The following is an 18,212-nucleotide window of genomic DNA, read 5'->3' on the forward strand; positions in this document are numbered from 1 at the left end:
ATATAAGAAAATAATTGACTTTTATATATAAACCTTATATCCTACATCCTTGCTTTAACTGCTGTTATTTCCAGGAGATATTTTTCAGTATTATTTCATATGTTTATATAGGAAATCATGTCAACTATTAACAAAGACATTTTTATTTCTTCTTTTATTTACTTTTCTTGTCTTATTACATTATCTGAGATTTCCAACATAGTGTTGAACAGGAGTGGTGAGAGGCACAACTGCTCCTTATTCCTGATCCTAGTAGAACATCTTGGTAAAGATTCATTTTATTTTCATTCATGGATGTCCACTTACTCCAGCACCATTTGTTAAACAAACTGTGTATTTCATTGAATTTCTATTGCTCATTTATGACTAATCAGTTGGGAATATTTTTGTGTGCTTACTTTGGGGCTCTCTAACCACTACTGTGGATCTGTGTGTGTATGCTTCCATCAGTACTGCCCAGCCTTGACAATGGGTGGACAAACTTCTCCCAGTTGTTCTTTATAGGATTGTTTTGGCTCTTTTAGCTCATTTGATTTTCATATAAGTTTTAGAATAATCTTTTCTATATCCATCAAAAATTTTGTTGGGCTTTCATAGGCATTAGGTTAAACTTGTATAATGACTTAGGGGAAACTTTATATCTATCAATTCATGAAAAGAGTGTATCTTTTCATTTATTTAGGTCTTCTTTGGTTTCCTTTATAAGTGTTTTTAGTTTTCACCGTAGAAGTCCTGTTTTCTTTAATTTACATACAAGTATTTACTTTTTTTTTTTTTTTTTGAGACAGTCTCACTATGTCACCCTCAGTAGAGTGCCGTGGCATTATAGCTCACAGCAACCTCCAGCCCTTGGGCTTAAATGATTCTCTTGACTCAGCCTCCCAAATACCTGGGACTACCGATGCCTGCCACAACACCCAGCTAACACAAGTATTTACCCTTTAAAAGAGAATGTAAATGATATTGCATGGTTCAGACATGTTATTAGTTTTCAAATGTTATATTTTTCTGTTGTCAGTCACTGATTTCTAGCTTAATTCCATTGTATTCATAGAAGGCCCTCTGTAATGTTTCCATTCTTTTACAGTTTTGAGTATAATTTTATGGTTCAGAGTATGGCCTATCTTGATATTTGTTCTATGAACACTTGCAAAGTGTGTGTATTTTGTGTTTGCTCAGTGGATTGTCCGTAAGAGCCTGTTGATTATGATGTTGCGTTCTTCTGTATCCTTCCTGATTTTCTGTCTCATTGTAGATCAATAGTTAAGATAGTAGTGTCAAAGTCTGTGACTGTAATTGTGGATTTGCCTATTTTTATGTTCAAGTCAATAAGCTTTTGTTGCACATATTTTTCAGCTCTGTTAGTTGGTACATACACGTCTTTGCTTTAAAACCTACATTACTTGATATCAATAATCAATACAGCCACTCTTGTTCTCTTTAGATTACTGTTTGATTAATATTTGAATGATAAATATTTTTCTGTATTTTTACTTTCAACCTCTGTATATTCTTACATATAAAGTGAGTTGGGTCATATTTTCAAATTCACTTTCTTGTTCTTTGCCTTTTTGTTGGCAAAAAAGGGCAGGCTTAAGCCCTAATGTGATTATTGATTGAGCTTAAGTCTTTTGGTTGTTTTTTCTGCGTTTTCTGTTTTTATTTCTCTGTTTTCTTTTTTCCACATTCATATGGGTTAGCTGGATATTTTTTATGATTCTACTTTTGATTTATTAATTATTATTATTAATTAATTATTGTGCTGGCCTTTTTCTCAGTAATTCCTCCAAGTATTACTTTTTATATATACAAAACTTAACCACAGTCTGCTGTATCTTCATTTTGCCAGTTCAGGTAAAGAATAAAAACCATTTGTCCTTTTCATTTGTACCTTTTTTTTTAGAGACAAGAGTCTCTCTTTATCGCCCCTATAGAGTGCTGTGGTGTCATAGCTTACAGCAACCTCTAACTGCTGGGTTTAGGCAATTCTCTTGCCTCAGCCTCCCAAGTAGCTGGGACTGCAGGTGCCCGCCAGAAAGCCCAGCTAGTTTTTTGTTTTGCAGTTTGGCCAGGGCCCTGTTCGAACCTGCCACCCTCAGTATATGGGGTCGGCGCCCTACCCACTGACCCACAGGCACTGCCCTTCATAAGCACCTTTATCTTATCCTAATAAACATCTCCTCTGCATCCGTTCAGACCCACATCAGGGAGTGTTGCAATTTTTACTGGAACTATTAAACAATTTTGAAAGCTCAACAGGAGAAGGAAATTTCATTTTATTTTATTTTATTTCTCTTTTCACTTACTGTGTTCCTTTTTTCCTCCCGTGTTCCAAGATTCCTCCTTTTTAAAATTACCTTTCAGGGTAGGTCTACTGCTCATAAGTTCTTAGTTTTCCTGCATCTGAAATGTCTTAATTTCCCCACTTGATTACTAAAAGATATTTTTGCTGGATATTGGATTCTGTTTTGACAGATCTTTTGGCACTTGAAAAATGTGCCTCTTTCTTCTTGTTTCCACGGGGCATAGTGGGAAATCTGCTGTCTTTCCATTTGTTTTTCCCGTATACATAAGGTCTCATGTTATTACTTTCAGGACTTTTTTTTTTCCTTGTCTTTAGTATTCAGAAGTTTGACTATGATGTTAATGGTGTAGATTTTTTTTGGATTCATCCTGTTTGCAGTTCACCCTGACTCTTGAATCTATATATTTTTGCCAAATTTAGGAACTTTTATCAATTTACGTTTTTGAATACTTTTTCTGCACCAGCCTCTGTCTTCTCCCCAACTCCACAGACATGAGTGCTAGCTCTTTTGTTACAGTCCCACAAGCACTGCATCCTCTTTGCGTTTTCTCCTGTTTTCTCTGTTTTTCAGACTGGACAAGGTCTGCTGTTCTGTCTTCAAGTTCACTGATTCTTTCTTTTGTCGCCTCCATCCTCCTGTTGCCTTCATCTATTGAACTTTGCATTATGCCTATTATATTTTTCAGTTCTAGGAGTTCCATTTGATTTTCCTTTTTTTTTTTTTTTTTTTGAGATAGAGTCTCACTTTGTCACCCCCAGTAGAGAGCTATGGCATCATAGCTCACAGCAACTTCAGACTCTTGGGCTCAAGTGATTCTTCTGCCTCAGCATCCTGAGTAGCTGGGACTACAGATGCCCGCCACAACGCCCAGCTACTTCTGGCTCTGGCTCAGGCTAGTCTTGAACCCATGAGCTCAGGCAATCTACTGGCCTCAGCCTCCCAGAGTGCTGGGATTACAGGCGTGAGCCACCCCACCCAACATACCATTCGATTTGCATTCTATTTCTGTGTTGAGACCTTCATGGGTTTCTTTGTTTTTTCATTTGCTTCAAGCATCTTTGTAATTGGTCATTGCATTGCTTTATAATTGCTTTGTAATTCCACATCTCTATCATCTCTGTTTTGGCATTTATCGATGTATTTATTTGTATTAAATTTGATCTTCCTGGTTCTTGATTTTAATAAGTTTTCTTCTGGAACCTGCACATTTTGTATATTATGTTACAAGACTCTGAATCTTGTTTAAACCTTCTCTTTTAACTACCTCTTTTTTTCCCCTCCTCAACATTGCTGAAGGTGCAACACAGCCTCATTGACGCCAGGTGGGGGTAGAGATCCAGGTTCCAACTCAACCTCTGTTGACACAGAGTGCTGGGGCTCCTGTCGCTGCTGGGTGGGGACAGAGCAGCTGCAGAGGGGAAGAGGCGGGGTGCCCCTTCTTCTCCCCACGTGGCCTCCGCTGACACCATCTGGGCTGGGATGCTGAGCAGTGGTGGACCTCCTCAGCCTCCCCCAGTCCTTCTCTGCTGTGACCTAGGCCAGAAGCAGGAAGGAGTCACCACTGCTGGGTTAGGGCACAATTCCAGGTTTGCCACACAGCTTGTCCTGCTACAGGGGGACAAGTGGCCTGGCTCCCTCTGTGCACCACCTTCTCTGATACCAGCCCGTCGGTGGTGCCAGCACCTGGCCTGCAGTGGGGTGAGACTGCAGATTCCTTGATACGTTTGGTTGGTGTGCAGTGGTTAGGGGTCTTCCCAGGTTGCCCCTTCTCTGGCCCTTTGTCTAAATCACCAGACTTCTGAGATTGAGGTGGTGTTTCATCTACGTCCACTGGTGTCTAAAAGTGGCCAGCTTCTTCAGCACCAAGTCTGGCAAGAAGAAAACCAGAGAACTCACCGCTGGGCCATCCCTGGGGTCCTGAGGCCTGTTGCTTGCTTCTTTCTGCCTTTCAGAGTCTTTGTATGTTTATTTCATGTATAACACCCAGAGTTTCTGTTTATATTTAGGGGAAACAATACGAGGAATATCCATCCCCAGCTTCCTTAAAGCAGAAATCCTCTGGATGTGTGTCTATTTGTATTTATACTTCTTGGGGTTTGCTGAGCCTCCTGATTCTCTAAATTCATGTCTTTTACCAAATTTCCAACATTCTGACCACTATTCCTTCTAATATTTTTTTCTCTCTCATCCTCTTTCTCTCTGGGCAAGCACGTGTATTATATGTTTTGGGATAATCCCTTAGATCACTAGGGATGTGTTCAAGGATTCAGATACTGTTTCCACGGTTGTTTATATTCGACGATTCATACTGCTCTGCTTCACTCACCTGACTTCTTCGTCAGTCATTTCCAGTGTGCTGTGAACACAAGCAGTAATTCTTTATTTAGTCTACAATATCTGTCAGTTTTAGAATTTGTACTTCTCTTAAAGTTTCAGTTTCTCTACTGAGATTTACTATTTTTTTTGTAACAATTTTTTATTGCAAAACATTCCATATTTTCTTTTACACTCTAAAGCATATTAAGCATATTTATGCTGGCTACTTTAACATCAGAGGCTACATCATCCTCTGAATCCTCTTGGGATCAGTGTGTGTTGATTGCATTTTCTCTTGGAGTATGGGTCTTTTTTTCCTATTTCTTTTGTGCTTAATAATTTTGAATTGTTTCTTGACTATTTCAAGATTACAATGCAGAAGCTCTGGATTCTGTTAACTTGAAGTGTCTGCTTTATTTTATTTTAGTTAGCCGGTTAACTTGGCTGAGTTTAGACTACACGCTTTGTCTTTCCTGTGTACCTCTTAAAATGCCAGGCAATTCTTGTTTCTTAGCAGAAGATATGTGTGTGTGTGGGATACAGGTTGAGTTAGAGACTTGGACAGAGATTATGAACCTCTGTATCCATCACATTTGGGGCTCCCTCTCTGAGGGCTCTTTGCTTCCCTGGATCTTGCACCTCATTTTCCAGCTGTGTTATTGCTGCTCCAGACACCTCCATTTGGTTGTTCAAGCCAGTGAAAATGAGGGATCCTGTCTGCCATAGCCGCCTGCAGCTCTGACTAGCTTTGTAAGTCAAAGACCAGACTGTTTGGCTTCCGAGTGACAGTCACCTCCAGTTTCTGCCTGTATTTGGTCACTCCAGTGCCTAAAGGGAGTAATTTTTTTATATGGTGTCCACAGGTAATAGTTATTACCTGATAGCAGCCACTATGCCATTCCTGAACTTGGAAACTCTTTTGATTCCAAGGGTCGCGTTTTGTATGACTTTTTTGTTCCCAAGGTAACAAAAATTTGGAATTAGGAGAGGAAGGATGTATGATGAGCCAGAAGTTAGGTTAGATGGAAATCATTCAGGTTTTTCAAACTATGATCTTTATATGTGAGAGAGATTAAAATATACATTGACTTGAGGGAAATGGTATAATGGAAAGGGACTGTTACCAGGATTTATTTAAATCAGTTGTTTCCACGGGGTGTCAGGACCCTCTAAAGGTCCTAAGGCATTGGATTGGGGAATCACTGATTCGTGTTCCTGAAGGAAAATTAGATGTTCATATTCCCAGAGGAAGCAGATTTGTAATTAGGCCACTGTTTTATATGAAAATAATTTGATTTGATCAGAAACAAAAACTAAAAGTTAAAGATATTTTTCTTTTGATCACTGGTTAAATAACTTCAAATGAAAGTGACACCCAGACTGAACTGTCTGCTGTGTAGGGCAGGCAGCTCTAAGGCCATGTTTGATGAAAAAATGCATGTGACCTAATTCTTCACTAAATTCAGTCATGTTTACAACAGTCAGCTGCAGGGACATCGTTTATCACTCAGAGTTAACAACACTTATCCGATGGGATCTTTCCACTTTCTATATTTCATCAAATAAAACAAGATCAGGATTATACATAAAATGAAATCAGCAGAAACACTTCTGAAACTCAGAAGAAGAAATTTTGAACTTTGTTGTCAGATTTCATTTTGTCTGCCTTGTGTTCTGAAGATCAATCTGAGAGGCCTCAGATGTTGCCCCTGATTTGCATGTGTTTTTAATATCATTATTGAATATGCAAAGCAAGTAGAAGGATTTTATTTATATATTGTGTTCAGATACAACTGACTAAGAGCTAGAAAACTGCGCAAATTTTGCCCCAGCGTATGTGGCTTCAGCTCAGCACGTCATAATTTTACGAGAAGGAGTGCCATTCAGCTAAGTGTTTTCCTTATGTGTTGTTCATCTTTCGGATTTACTAAAAATAGATGCCTGACCAACTTGTTCACTTCTACCACTGGCATCTGAGCATGTGGAGGCTAAATGCGATGGTGTAATGAGTTTCAAATTGCCCAATTCAGCCGTTCTCTGCTATTAGGAGACAAAGGAGGGCAGTGTGTGCTATTATTCCACTGAGCCACGTGCTCTGGTTTCTCTGGTGCAAAACTGAATTAACAGGCATTTCTGTTACTGCTATCCCTACTCTCGAGAATTCAAACAAATGTTGAAATTAGCACTAGCTTATAGAGTCATGTTTCCTATTCCGTAAGGAAATTCCTTAAAGATAGTGGCCTGGCTTCCGTTTGGAACCAATTGCTTACACATAGCAAGACAATTTAGAAAAGAAATCCTTTTATTGCTCATTTTATTTGTGGAGTGATGCATTAAATATTAGATTAAGTCATAAGATAACATCTGGATTCATGAAAATATATACTAATTTAGAACTGGAAGCTTCTTTGGTAGACATCCCAGAGAGAGAAGTCCAGGAAATGAGGGCTTGGGCTCTCGGCAGGGAGCTCTTAGGACACTGGGACATGTGGCATTATGACTCTGCTCTCACCTGCATGAGTCATTCCCACAGTAGTGGCTCAGCTGAGTGTGGCTGAGCTGGAACTCAGGTTTCCAGGTGCCTCACTTGAAGTGTTACAATCTGTGGGACCTTAGAAACACATTGAAGTCTTCTCTATGTTGAGTCTGAATTTAGATTGTTTTATTGATCACCTTGATACATTAGTTAACCTTAATTACTGCTGTCATCTGAATGTTTTGGTCTTCTTAAAATTCATATGTTGAAATCTAATCCCCAGAGTGAGGGTATGAGGAGATGAGAACTTCAGGAGCTTATTAGGTCATGTGGGTGGATTCCCCAGGAACGGGATTAGCACCCTTATACAAGAAGCACCAGAAGGCTCTCTTGTCCCTTCTGTCACATGAAGACACAAGGAAAAGGCATCCAATGGACTTAAGGCAGTTGCTACTTAAGGGATGTTGTGGATTTGTCTCTTTGGGCTGCTACAACAAACAGAGGTACCATAAATTTGGGAACTTAGAAACAACTGAAATTCTCAGTGTTCTAAAGGCTGCAGTGTGTTAGATCCAGGCTGTAGCAGATTCAGTATCTGATGAGGGGCTGCCTCCTGGTTTATAGACAGAACCTTCTAGCTGTGGCCTCACATGGCAGAAAGGACAAGGAAACTCTCCGGCACTTCTTTTCTCAGGTCACTATCCAATTCTTGGGAGCTGGGAGCCCCGCCTCGTGACCTAATGACCTCCCACAGGCCCCCACTTCCTAAGTCAACCCTGTTCAGGTTTAGTTTCCAGCATACAACTTGTAGGAAGGACACAGACATTCAGTCTGTCACAGGCATGCCAAGTGTTCAGCACTCTGCAGCGTGCAGCGGGAGACAGAGAAGCAGGAATGTGACCTGCTTCCAAGGAGCCTGGCGGAAGGAAGGGGGACACCTTTAGATGATTGGGTTAAAAACTTGCTTCAACTGAAGGTCATTTGGAAGTCACAGACAGGAGAGGTCATCATAGGGACCAGGTTGGGAACTGACAAGCACTTGATTACAAAGAGGCATGGCAGAAATCAGGACAAAACACAGCCGCTCAGAGATCACTCAGTTGAGCTGTTGAGGGAAAAGAGAAGCCTTGTTGAGAAAGTGATAGGATGGCCTCACAACCCACTAGGAAATACGCAAATGTCAGCATAGCAAGCAGAGTAGGTGATGTCTGTTGAGCAAAGGAAGAGTGTGCCAAAATCACTGTTCATGGAGCTGAAATCAAAATCCAGGAGTTCCTGAGAAGCAATTAGAAGTGCTGGTGGCCAGATATGAAAAGTAGGTATACGGGATGAAAGAGGGCATGAGACAAAGTCAACACCAAGCCCCAAAATTGTAAGACCAGGTCAGGCTGGGTGTGGTGGCACACACCTGTCATCCCAACATTGAAAGGCCAAGATGAGAAGGTCACTTGAGCCCGGGAGTTCCAGGCTGCAGTGAGCTGTGCTCAAGACGCTGCATTTCAGTCTGGGTGACAAAGTGGAACCATGTCTCCTTACAAAATAAAAATAAAAATATGTAACCCTAGCACTCTGGGAGGTTGAGGCGGGTGGATTGCCTGAGCTAACAGGTTCAAGACCAGCCTGAGCAAGAGCAAGACCCCGTCATTAAAAAAATAGCCAGGTGTTGAGGTGAGTACCTATAGTCCCAGTACTCGGGAGGCTAAGGCAAGAGAATTACTTGAGCCTGACAGTTTGAGCTTGTTGTGAGCTAGGATGCCATGGCACTCCACCAGGGGCAACAAAGTGAGACTATCTCAAAATAAATAAGTAATAAATAAATAAATTAAATAAATAAAGATAAAGACCAAGTGGTCTGGAAATTGGTGTTTTCCATGAGGAGATTAGAAATAATTGTAAGGAGTTGCTGGTTTGATGGCAAAAACACAGATTGGTTTATGGGGGTAGGAAATTATGTGAAGGACCTCTCCTTACCACTCCTGGCCTCCTGCCCCTCTTCTCTCTCCTGTCTGCACAATGCAGGGTCTTTTCTTTCTTTCCTGATCCTGTCCTGCTAAAATCCGTGATCACAGAGGGCACTTTCTCTCTTACTCTCTCCTTCTCACACCAGTAACCCACTGCCATGGGTTTTTTGAGGACTGCACCGTGGGCAGCGATGGCTCCGTTGGTGACAGGCAGACCTGTCATCTGTTCACCCCCTTCTGCCAGCAGGTCCCTTATCTTACAATTGGTTCTGGGTGAGGAAAAGGGTGTGGTCACACCTCGCTGATGTCATTATTGCCTGCTGAATTTATTTTTATTTATTTTTAAGATAGAGTCTCACTATGTCATCCTCAGTAGAGTGCTGTGGGTCACAGCTCACAGAAACCTCAAACTCTTGAGCTTAAGCAATTCTCTTGCCTCACCCTCCCAAGTAGCTGGGACTACAGGCGCCACCACAATGCCCGGGGAGTTTTTGGTTGTAGTTGTCACTGTTGTTTGGCAGGCCTGGGCTGGGTTTGAACCCACCAGCTCTGGATTTGACACCAAATCAAAGTCCTTCCTACCATGTGGCTGTGCTCACTGCAGCTGCTACGTAGGAAGTGCCCACTGTGCATCAGGAGTGGGTTAAATGCTTGACATCCTGTATGCACTACATCCTCACAGCAACCCTAGGGGATGCTTGTTATTTCCCCCAATCCGCAGATGGGGAAACAGAGGCTTAGAGCTCAAAGAGATTGTTCGAGATCACTCTGGTAGTGAATGTCAGGGGCATGCTGCCTTATTTCCTTCATAATTATTCAAAACCTACGGCTTCTGAAAGGCCTTGCAAATACTTGCTATTGACACCTTCTGCTCCAGCTTTGCAAGGCTAGGAGAGGACAGATGGGGTCAGCTGGGGAAGAGGCCTTCAGGAGCACAGGGATGGATGCCCACGTCGGCTGTAAGTGAAAATGTTTCCAGCCGTTCTCCCTGGCTCTGCTGAAGCATGGTCGTGGGAGGGCGAGTCTTATGCTTTCCGGAGCTATAAATCCTGACAAATGATGTCATAGCAGACCTGACCACATCAGTTACTGTTGTCCCCATTCGAAGCTTGAACTCCACGCCACTGAGCTGGGGAGAGGCCTTCGGGTTGCTTGCTGGACAGCTGAACTGACAAGGACACCAGGGGTCATTCATCCCACCCTTGATGTGCTGAGCAGACAGAAACCAGTGTTGGTGGACTGACATGTCACAGGCCACACTGCCCTTGCTGCTGCTATTCCTAATGTACAGGCCATTTACTGACATCACTAGCAGTTCTAGAAGCAAGGTGGTATGAATTAATGCATCATAGGGACTCCGCGATTTTAGTAGCTTTTGTCTACTTACAATTACTATTTTATCAGATCCTTACTGTGAGGTATTTTCCTCCAACCCCCATCGCCCAACAATTGAGAAAGCAGCGTGGGGAAGGCATGTCCAGCAGGGTGGTCAGTAGCAGAGCTGGCAGCACAGCCTTAGAGCTCAGGAGAGGCCCCACTGGTGACTGTGTGCCATCCCCAAGCCCAGTGCAAGGGGATGGGCAGACGGGTGGGATCTGTATCCTCCTGTCCTGGGTCGGCCTCCCTGCTGGCTCTCAGAGGAGGTGTCTGCACCCCGGACACCTGCCCCTCCCAGAGCAGCTGGGTCCTGAAGGCTCCGCCCTCCCCTGTGGCTCATTTGCTCTCCTGCATCTTCCCCTTCTTCCTGGAGCACATTTGCCATCGAGCAGCCAGCTCTGGAGGGAGGCAGCCAGCCGCTCCTGGCTGCTTTCTCTTCAGGCCAACATCTGCCTTCCCAGATGTGCCCTGGATCCAGGTCACCAGGGTCTGCTGCCCCCAGCTTTGAGCTCCATGTGAGCTTCTGGATTCATGCTTCCCTGCCTACTCACATCTTACAAGGGGCGAGGGGGCCCACTGACTCCTTTGGGCCAGGGGTCAGATTCCCAGTTTTCCTGCGGGTTGGGGACACATCCATCCCTCCTCCCTGTGACTGTGGCCACTGTGAGAGACCTGCTATCCAGGGCAGATTTCCCTGATGAGGCAGATACGCTGGGCAGAAAAAACAGAACAGGTGTTCAGGAGGACAGGAGCAGACCTCTCTGAGCTAGGGTGAGGCCAGCAGGAAGCAGGGACTTGTGCCCACCGAGGACACCACCTCCTCACTCTCTCCTGTGTGTACCACCCTCACAGCCTGGCCAGCCCCAGTGTGGCCACTCTGCTCAAAGAGAGCCCAGCCCTTCACCCTTCACGGTTCCACAGCGTTGACATTTTAGGGAGCCCGGAGAGCTGCAGGAAGTGCTCAGTGATGCCTGGTACCTGCAAAGAGACACTTAGCCCCTCGCCAGGGCTGTCTGGCTGCCATGCCCTCACCACCCAAGCTGCACAGCTCCCCAGAGAAGGGAAATGCCGAGAGAGCCCACTTATCATCAGAGGACTGCAGCGCAGTCCTGTGAAAACACAGCTCTGTACATCTAAAACAAGACAGCGAAGGTCACACTAATTAGGAAAGGAACACGCCTTGAGCAGGAATACCACTCAGAGCCCTACACCAGCCCACGGGAGGCCACCCGCTGCCCTCCAGAGCCACACTGACTGTTCAGTGTCTCAAGGGGGGCCACCGGCTGCCCTCAGGCCACAGTGACTTTGTTCAGTGTCTCATGGGGGGGCCACCAGCTGCCCTCGGGCCACACTGACTTTGTTCAGTGTCTTGCCCACGTGCAGACCACTGTCAGGAGCGTGTCCCCAATCCTGGCCTGCAGTCTGACCCTCCCTGGCCCAGCAGCCTCTCACTGGGGCCCCTCCCTGACACCACCCAGGGGCAGCAGGACAGGTGCACTTGTTACCAGAGTGTTTAGCATCACACATCTGGGGGACATCCAGCTGAAGACACATGAGGTTTTTTAAGCAGAAATTACACAGCTCTCTTAAAAGGTACCTCAGTATGGGAGACCTAAACAGGAGCCGAGACACCCCAGTTCTGTGATGACAAAGGCTCGGTAGCACGCCGTCCAGCCCGTAATCTACAGATCCAATTCCATTTCAATGCAGGCAGTCCCTGAGTTACAAACATCTGACTGTATGACTCGCACTTACCAACAGAGGTGATTACAGGAAATGGGTAAATGTGCCTGTTCCAACTTACATACAAATTCAACGTAAGAACAAACTAACAGAGCCTATTTGGTTCATAACCCAGGAATGGCTGGTACAAATTTCCCAAGGATTTTTTACTTAGTGAATCCTGACAAGCTGATTCTAACATGTATATGATGAACAAAGGGCCAAGAACAACCAGGACCCCCTTAAAAAGAAAAGGGGGGAAGCCTCACCCCTCTAGCTCTCAGTTCCTTTCTGGAGTCTGTAGTTACAGCAGCTCAGGTTGAAATGGGACAGTGAGTGAGAGTGGGACGCAGGACAGGGGAAGAGAAAGCTTGTTCCAAACGGACACTCCCTGGCAGACCTGGTGGCTCTGCATGGAGACAGCCTGGTCACAGTGTGGTCACTGCATGATGCCATGTGGGGCAAACAGCTTTGCAAACTTAAACACAGAAACATACACGCAAGTAAGTCAACATCAGGGGATCAGCTACGAAAGACCCCTTAAAACTTTTATAATCCCTCAATAACGTAAGAGGGAGGAAAAGGGGGGGATTTTGAAATGAGATGCAGGCAGGGTAAACTAAATTTAAAAGCTTGATAAGCTGAACTGCATTATAATTAATATTTATCTTCCCTGCAAAAAACATCGCAAATAAGTTAAAAGGCTACACACTCGGGGAAGATATTTGCAACACATGTAGCAAAAAGCATGTGTATCAGAATCTGTAAAGAAAACAGACAAGATCAAGTGGGTGGAGAAAACATGGACAGATTTCATAGAAAAAAATTGGCAGAGCCAAACAACACATACATGATTTAGTAACTCCCGTTGCTGATAGAAAATTACAGAGCATACAGTTCAGAATCCTGACTTGGGAAGCAGGGTTGGTGAGCTTTTGGTGAGGGGAGATTCCTGCCGTCCAACCTGCTCTGATTTTCTCCTGCTGCCCTGACAAATGTCACAAACTTAGCAGTTTGTGAGGCTGTAAATCCAGTGGGCTGGGCATTAGTGGGAAATTATTCTCCTGCAGGCCACAATCTCAGCCTCGGTAGGGCCTGTGCTGGTCTGTAGAAGCTGGGGGTGGGGTGAGTCTCCTTCCAGGCCTCAGGTCCTTGGCAGAATTCAGTTCCCTGTGGTGTGGGGTAGAAGTCTTTGATTCCTTGCTGGCTGTCACCTGGGCGTCATTCTTAGCGTCCAGAGGCTGCCCATACACCTTGCCTTATGGCCCCCTCGGGGCCCCATCTTCCAGCCAGCAGTGATGAGGGAAGCCCCTTTCTCCTCTGTCCAGTCTTTCTGTTTGGCCCCAGCTAGTGAAAGTTCTCCATTAGATTTGTGCCCACTGGGATAACCCCAGGTAATTCTCTGATGTTAAGGTCCATAATCTTACATGTAAGTGTCTTTTCCCACATAAGGGAATATACTCAGGGGCGTGGTACTGGGGGTGTGGGTCCTACCCGCCTCTCTCCCTCCCAGGACGGTGTGGGCAGCAGTTGCCATTGCAAATGGGAGGTCTAGAGCAGCAAACTTGGGTCAGGTGCTCCAAGCACAGATGTCCTAGCCAGAGTCCTCTGAAGGGGTGCTGTTACCATCCCATTCTATAGATGAAGGGACCGAGGCACAGAGAATAAGTGACTTTCACAGTCACAAAGCTGGAGAGGACCCAGGCACTCAGAGCCCGGCTCTCCCACCACACACTCTGACAGAACACTGGGGAGCTCTGAGCACCCACAGCATCTGCACCGGTTCAAACGAACACCCACCCACTTGTCAGGCCACTCTCCAAACTTTCTCACCGTCTCGCTTGCTCCTTTAATAAGCATCTGTGTATTTTCCAGGCTGGGAGCAAGCCCATGCTTATTCTTTCTGCCCACCCACACACAGATGCGTACCCCAATTCTGAAGTTGTTTACGTCTGGACCAATGGCTCCACCAAGTCGGTGGTGGTGGCAGAAGACGGCTCCAGACTGAACCAGTACCACCTGATGGGGCAGACAGTGGGCACAGAGAACATCAGCACCAGCACAGGTGGGCGGGGCGCCGGCACAGGTGGGAGGGATGCCAACACAGGTGGGAGGAGGCACAAGCACAGGTGGGCGGGGCACCTGCACAGGTGGGAGGGATGCCAACACATGTGGGAGGGGCACCAGCACAGGTGGGCGGGGTGCCTGCCTCAGAGCCCTGCTGGCCAGCTCTGTCTCCTAGTGAGTCCTCAGTCCTTTTGCCTGCCAGCCCCTCCCCTCAGTGGTTCACAGAGGCTCCAGCTGTGGCTGCTGCCAGCATTAAGGGTGATTCCAGGAATTAATCTGCGGGACATTTGCTCCCGTGTGAGCAGGCCCTGTTGGGAGGCCACGTGGACTTGCTTATATAAGTAACACTCTCCTGCCCCAGCACCGGGACACGCAGGCGGTCTCTGCAGGAAGGATAGACACCTTCCAGCAAATGCCCCACCTCCGGCTTTGAAGAGCATGGAGATTTCCCTGGGGGTGAATGTGGGGAAAGTTGGACCAGGATGCACCCAGAGAGCTGAGGGGGAGCCAGGCAGAAGCAAACCCTCTCTCTGCTAGGGTAGGGGTGGGGCTGGGCCTACAGGGGAATCTGGGCCCATCCTGCTCTGATACCAAGTGGGTGGGGAGTGCTGAGGAGCAGGCTGCCTTGCACATGTGGAGCCCGCAGGTCATATTGTCCAGTGGTTCTGGGCTGCGACAGGCCCAGCCTTCCTGGTCTAGGTCAGCAGGTGGAACTGAGCTTGGTGGTGGTGGGGACTTCAGGGTTCCAAAGAGTCTCCCTAGCAGAGGAGGAAAACCGAAGAGGCAGGGGGAAGCCTAGGTGGCAGAACAAGCCCTAAGCTTCAGATGGCTCTGTACCCACAGCCTCCCTCCCCAGGCATCCCCTGGGGACCTTCAAGCCTGAGAGGTTGGCAGCACCCTTTGATTACCACATTCCAGGGAAGGGTCAAGCAAACAGTCCCATTTTACAGGAATGAGTGAAAAGTGACCTGGCAGAAGTTTGGGGTAGACACAAGGTTGTCCAACCTTTTTTTCCTTTCTACTACACATTGGAAGGATAAGAATTGTCTTGGGCCACACAAATACACAAATGTTACCAGACAAGAGGGTCCAGCCACCTGTCACTGTCAGCCAATACGCAGAGATGGGAATAGGTCCACCAAACTTTATCAGAAGGCTGGGGTACTGGAGAACAGGGAGAGTAGCCTCTCCAAGACTGTTCTGATCATCCATTTGTAACTTTATGGTTTAATACATTTGAGTGCAAAGTGAAGACCATGTTAACTCTTATCTTAAACAATAATCGATCAAACTCATGACCCATAGTAAACAATAATCAGCATAACTCACTATCCAAAATAACATTCCAATTCAAAAGTTGATCTCCTAAATCAGTCCACTTAAACTACTCAAGATTGGCATCTTTAGGGTAGGAGCTAAATTTACGAAACGTAGGAACGGGAGACAGGGGGTGAAAGTCAGGCAGGACCTGAACTGACCAGACCAGCTGTGCCATGTCCGCCCTGGCCTGACAGACTCCATCTTATTCTCACTGTATGTGCTTTCACAAATACTAATGAAAGCTGATTAGCAAAAAAAAAAAAAAGAAATAGTCTCTGCATGCTTTGTGTGTTAGCCAACATCACAGATAAGCCAAAAAAGTCCTCACAAAATCCACGTGCAAGCTGGAACCCCCTGGACAGTGAGCTAGTGGAGGTGCTGCAGTTTGGAGTTGCTTCACACAGCCCTTTAAATGTTTGTAAGTGGGGGTTCTCCCTTGCACTCTAAAAAGAAAATCTTAAAAAAAAATTGAGATGTTGCTATCCCTAGCTCAAAAATAAAGCAAAATGAAAAGAATCACCCCCACAAGAATTAGGCTCCTGACTTCAAATCCACCATAAAGAAACGGAAGGGCCCTTCTCTTCTTCCCGTGTTAGGGGAGGCATGACCCCATCAGTAAAGGTCCAGTCCTTGCTGCCAGACTTCTCCCCTGTCCTTCTTGTCCCTATTCCTTCCTCTCTCGTGGGAACTGGTGCTGCCCCCCAGCTGCCCTCACTGCCCTGGCATAGGAAGGAGCGCCCAGCCACTGCTGGCTGGGAACTTCCCTCCTTTTCTGTAAGGAACATGTCATTTTTATTGCTTCTTTGTCTGACATACGATGTGGCTCAGGGAAGCATCACAGCTGCCCCAACCACGCTGTGGCTCCCAGCCCAACAGTAGTCACTGTGGCTGTGTCATCAGCTCCAGACACTCTCCTAAGCATGTCAGCCTCCCTCTGGGGCCATCCTCCCCATGTTCACAGTGCAGCTGGATCCCAGGCCATCATGTCTCCTTCCTGCAAATCCATTCGGCTCTGTCTACACTTCCCCAAGCACCCTTCTCATCTCCCCAGAGGAATGCAAATCCAAGTGGCCAGGCGACTCTGGTGAGCAGGCCACACTCCCTCTCTGACCCTTGGGCAACAGCTCCTTACCAGTTAACCATCAGGACAGCATCATTCTCCGCAAAGAATGGGAGGTCTCCTCTCGCCTCCCACACGGCCAGGCAAATCCAGAGAAGGCACTGGGGCATCGCGGAGAAAGTGCCCCCAATTTCAGAGAGCAGGTGGCACCTGTCTCTGGGCGGTGGCAGAAGCGATGAGCTGCCCGGACCGGAGCCCCCTCAGCTGCTGCTACTCACTCTCCAGCCACTTTGGGGCCAGCAGGGAGCCTGATGCCTGCAAGAGTGTGGTCGCCGCCCTTCCTGGAGCCTCCCGGACTGGGGACTAGGGGAGAACCTGCCCACCCGCAGCAGGGCTAAATCCCGAAATCCTGATTGCAGTGGCCGGCAAGGGAGCGGGTGAATGAGAGGCACAGATTGTGGCCTGGGATTAGTGATTTCCTCCAGGAACAGCATCTGCCTGCAAAGGCTCATCGGAGAACAGGGGCCAGAAGACTTAGTTATAAAAAGACCCTTAAGAAATGCATGCATTCCCCACCACCCGCACCCCCATCCTCTCCTTAACCCAAGTAATCCAAATAAACACTTGCTGAACCTCAGCAGAGAGTGAAAGGAGACTCTGGGTAAACTGCTCAGAGTGCGGGCTGCCGCAATCTAGGGCTGGCTCTGCAGGGAATTGAGTGTTAACTTCTTATTTGTAGGTGAATACACAATCATGACAGCTCACTTCCACCTGAAAAGGAAGATTGGATACTTTGTCATCCAGACCTATCTTCCCTGCATAATGACCGTCATCCTATCACAGGTGTCCTTTTGGCTGAACCGGGAATCCGTCCCAGCCAGGACAGTTTTTGGTGAGTGTCCCCAAGCCTGGCCTGGATGCTGGGATGTGGTGAGGGACCCTAATGACTCTTGAAGCAACAGCAACCACAGCCAGAAAACTTCTGGGGCTGCCTGTTCTTGTGTGACATGGGAGATAAACTGATGGGTTAAGAATTTAATGTTAAGGATTAAGATTTAGGATTTCTATCTAAAGGAGGGTTTAGGGAATAACTCATGGTCTATTTGATAGTCATTTGCATTTTGAAAAGCCTTTTTCTGAGGTTAAAAATTACCAGCATGTATATGTGTGTTGTGAGATTTTGTATACAGGTTAAGTATCCCTTATCCAGAATGCTCAGGACCAGAAGCGTTTGGATTTGGGATTTAAAGAAGTTTTTTTAATATTTGTTTTATACTGGTTGAGATCCCTAATTAGAAAATCCAAAGATGAGCATTTCCTTTAAGCTTCATATCAGGGCTCAAAAAGTTTTGGATTTGGGGGCGTTTTGGGTTTGGGATTATTGGGGTAGGAATTTGAAACCTGTAGTATTTTCTCAGACCATATAAAGTACAAGTTTGTAAGTAATCGGGCAGTTTCCTTTGAAATGTGTGTGCCACTTTACCATTAACCACTAAGTTGCAATGTGACATAATAGTAAAAGACCAAACATACATGACAAGAGTCTAAAGCAACATCCCTTTATATCTCCCAGTCCCAAAGTGGAGAGGTGTTTAGCTCAGAGGAGG

General features: G+C 46.0%; 1 protein-coding gene across 4 annotated transcripts in view; it reads left to right on the forward strand.

Moving 5' to 3' along the window:
* GABRA5 (gamma-aminobutyric acid type A receptor subunit alpha5) overlaps nucleotides 1-18,212 on the forward strand; it is a 92,030-nt gene that overhangs the window by 65,498 nt on the left and 8,320 nt on the right. For all 4 annotated transcript variants that reach the window (XM_053582020.1, XM_053582019.1, XM_053582022.1 and 1 more), the window contains exons 8-9: nucleotides 14,080-14,223; nucleotides 17,345-17,497. In XM_053582020.1, coding sequence (XP_053437995.1) covers nucleotides 14,080-14,223; nucleotides 17,345-17,497 — 297 coding nt within the window. The remainder of the gene's footprint in view (nucleotides 1-14,079; nucleotides 14,224-17,344; nucleotides 17,498-18,212) is intronic.

This window comes from Nycticebus coucang, chromosome 2 (genome assembly GCF_027406575.1).
Source record: "Nycticebus coucang isolate mNycCou1 chromosome 2, mNycCou1.pri, whole genome shotgun sequence".
Lineage (NCBI taxonomy): Eukaryota > Metazoa > Chordata > Mammalia > Primates > Lorisidae > Nycticebus > Nycticebus coucang.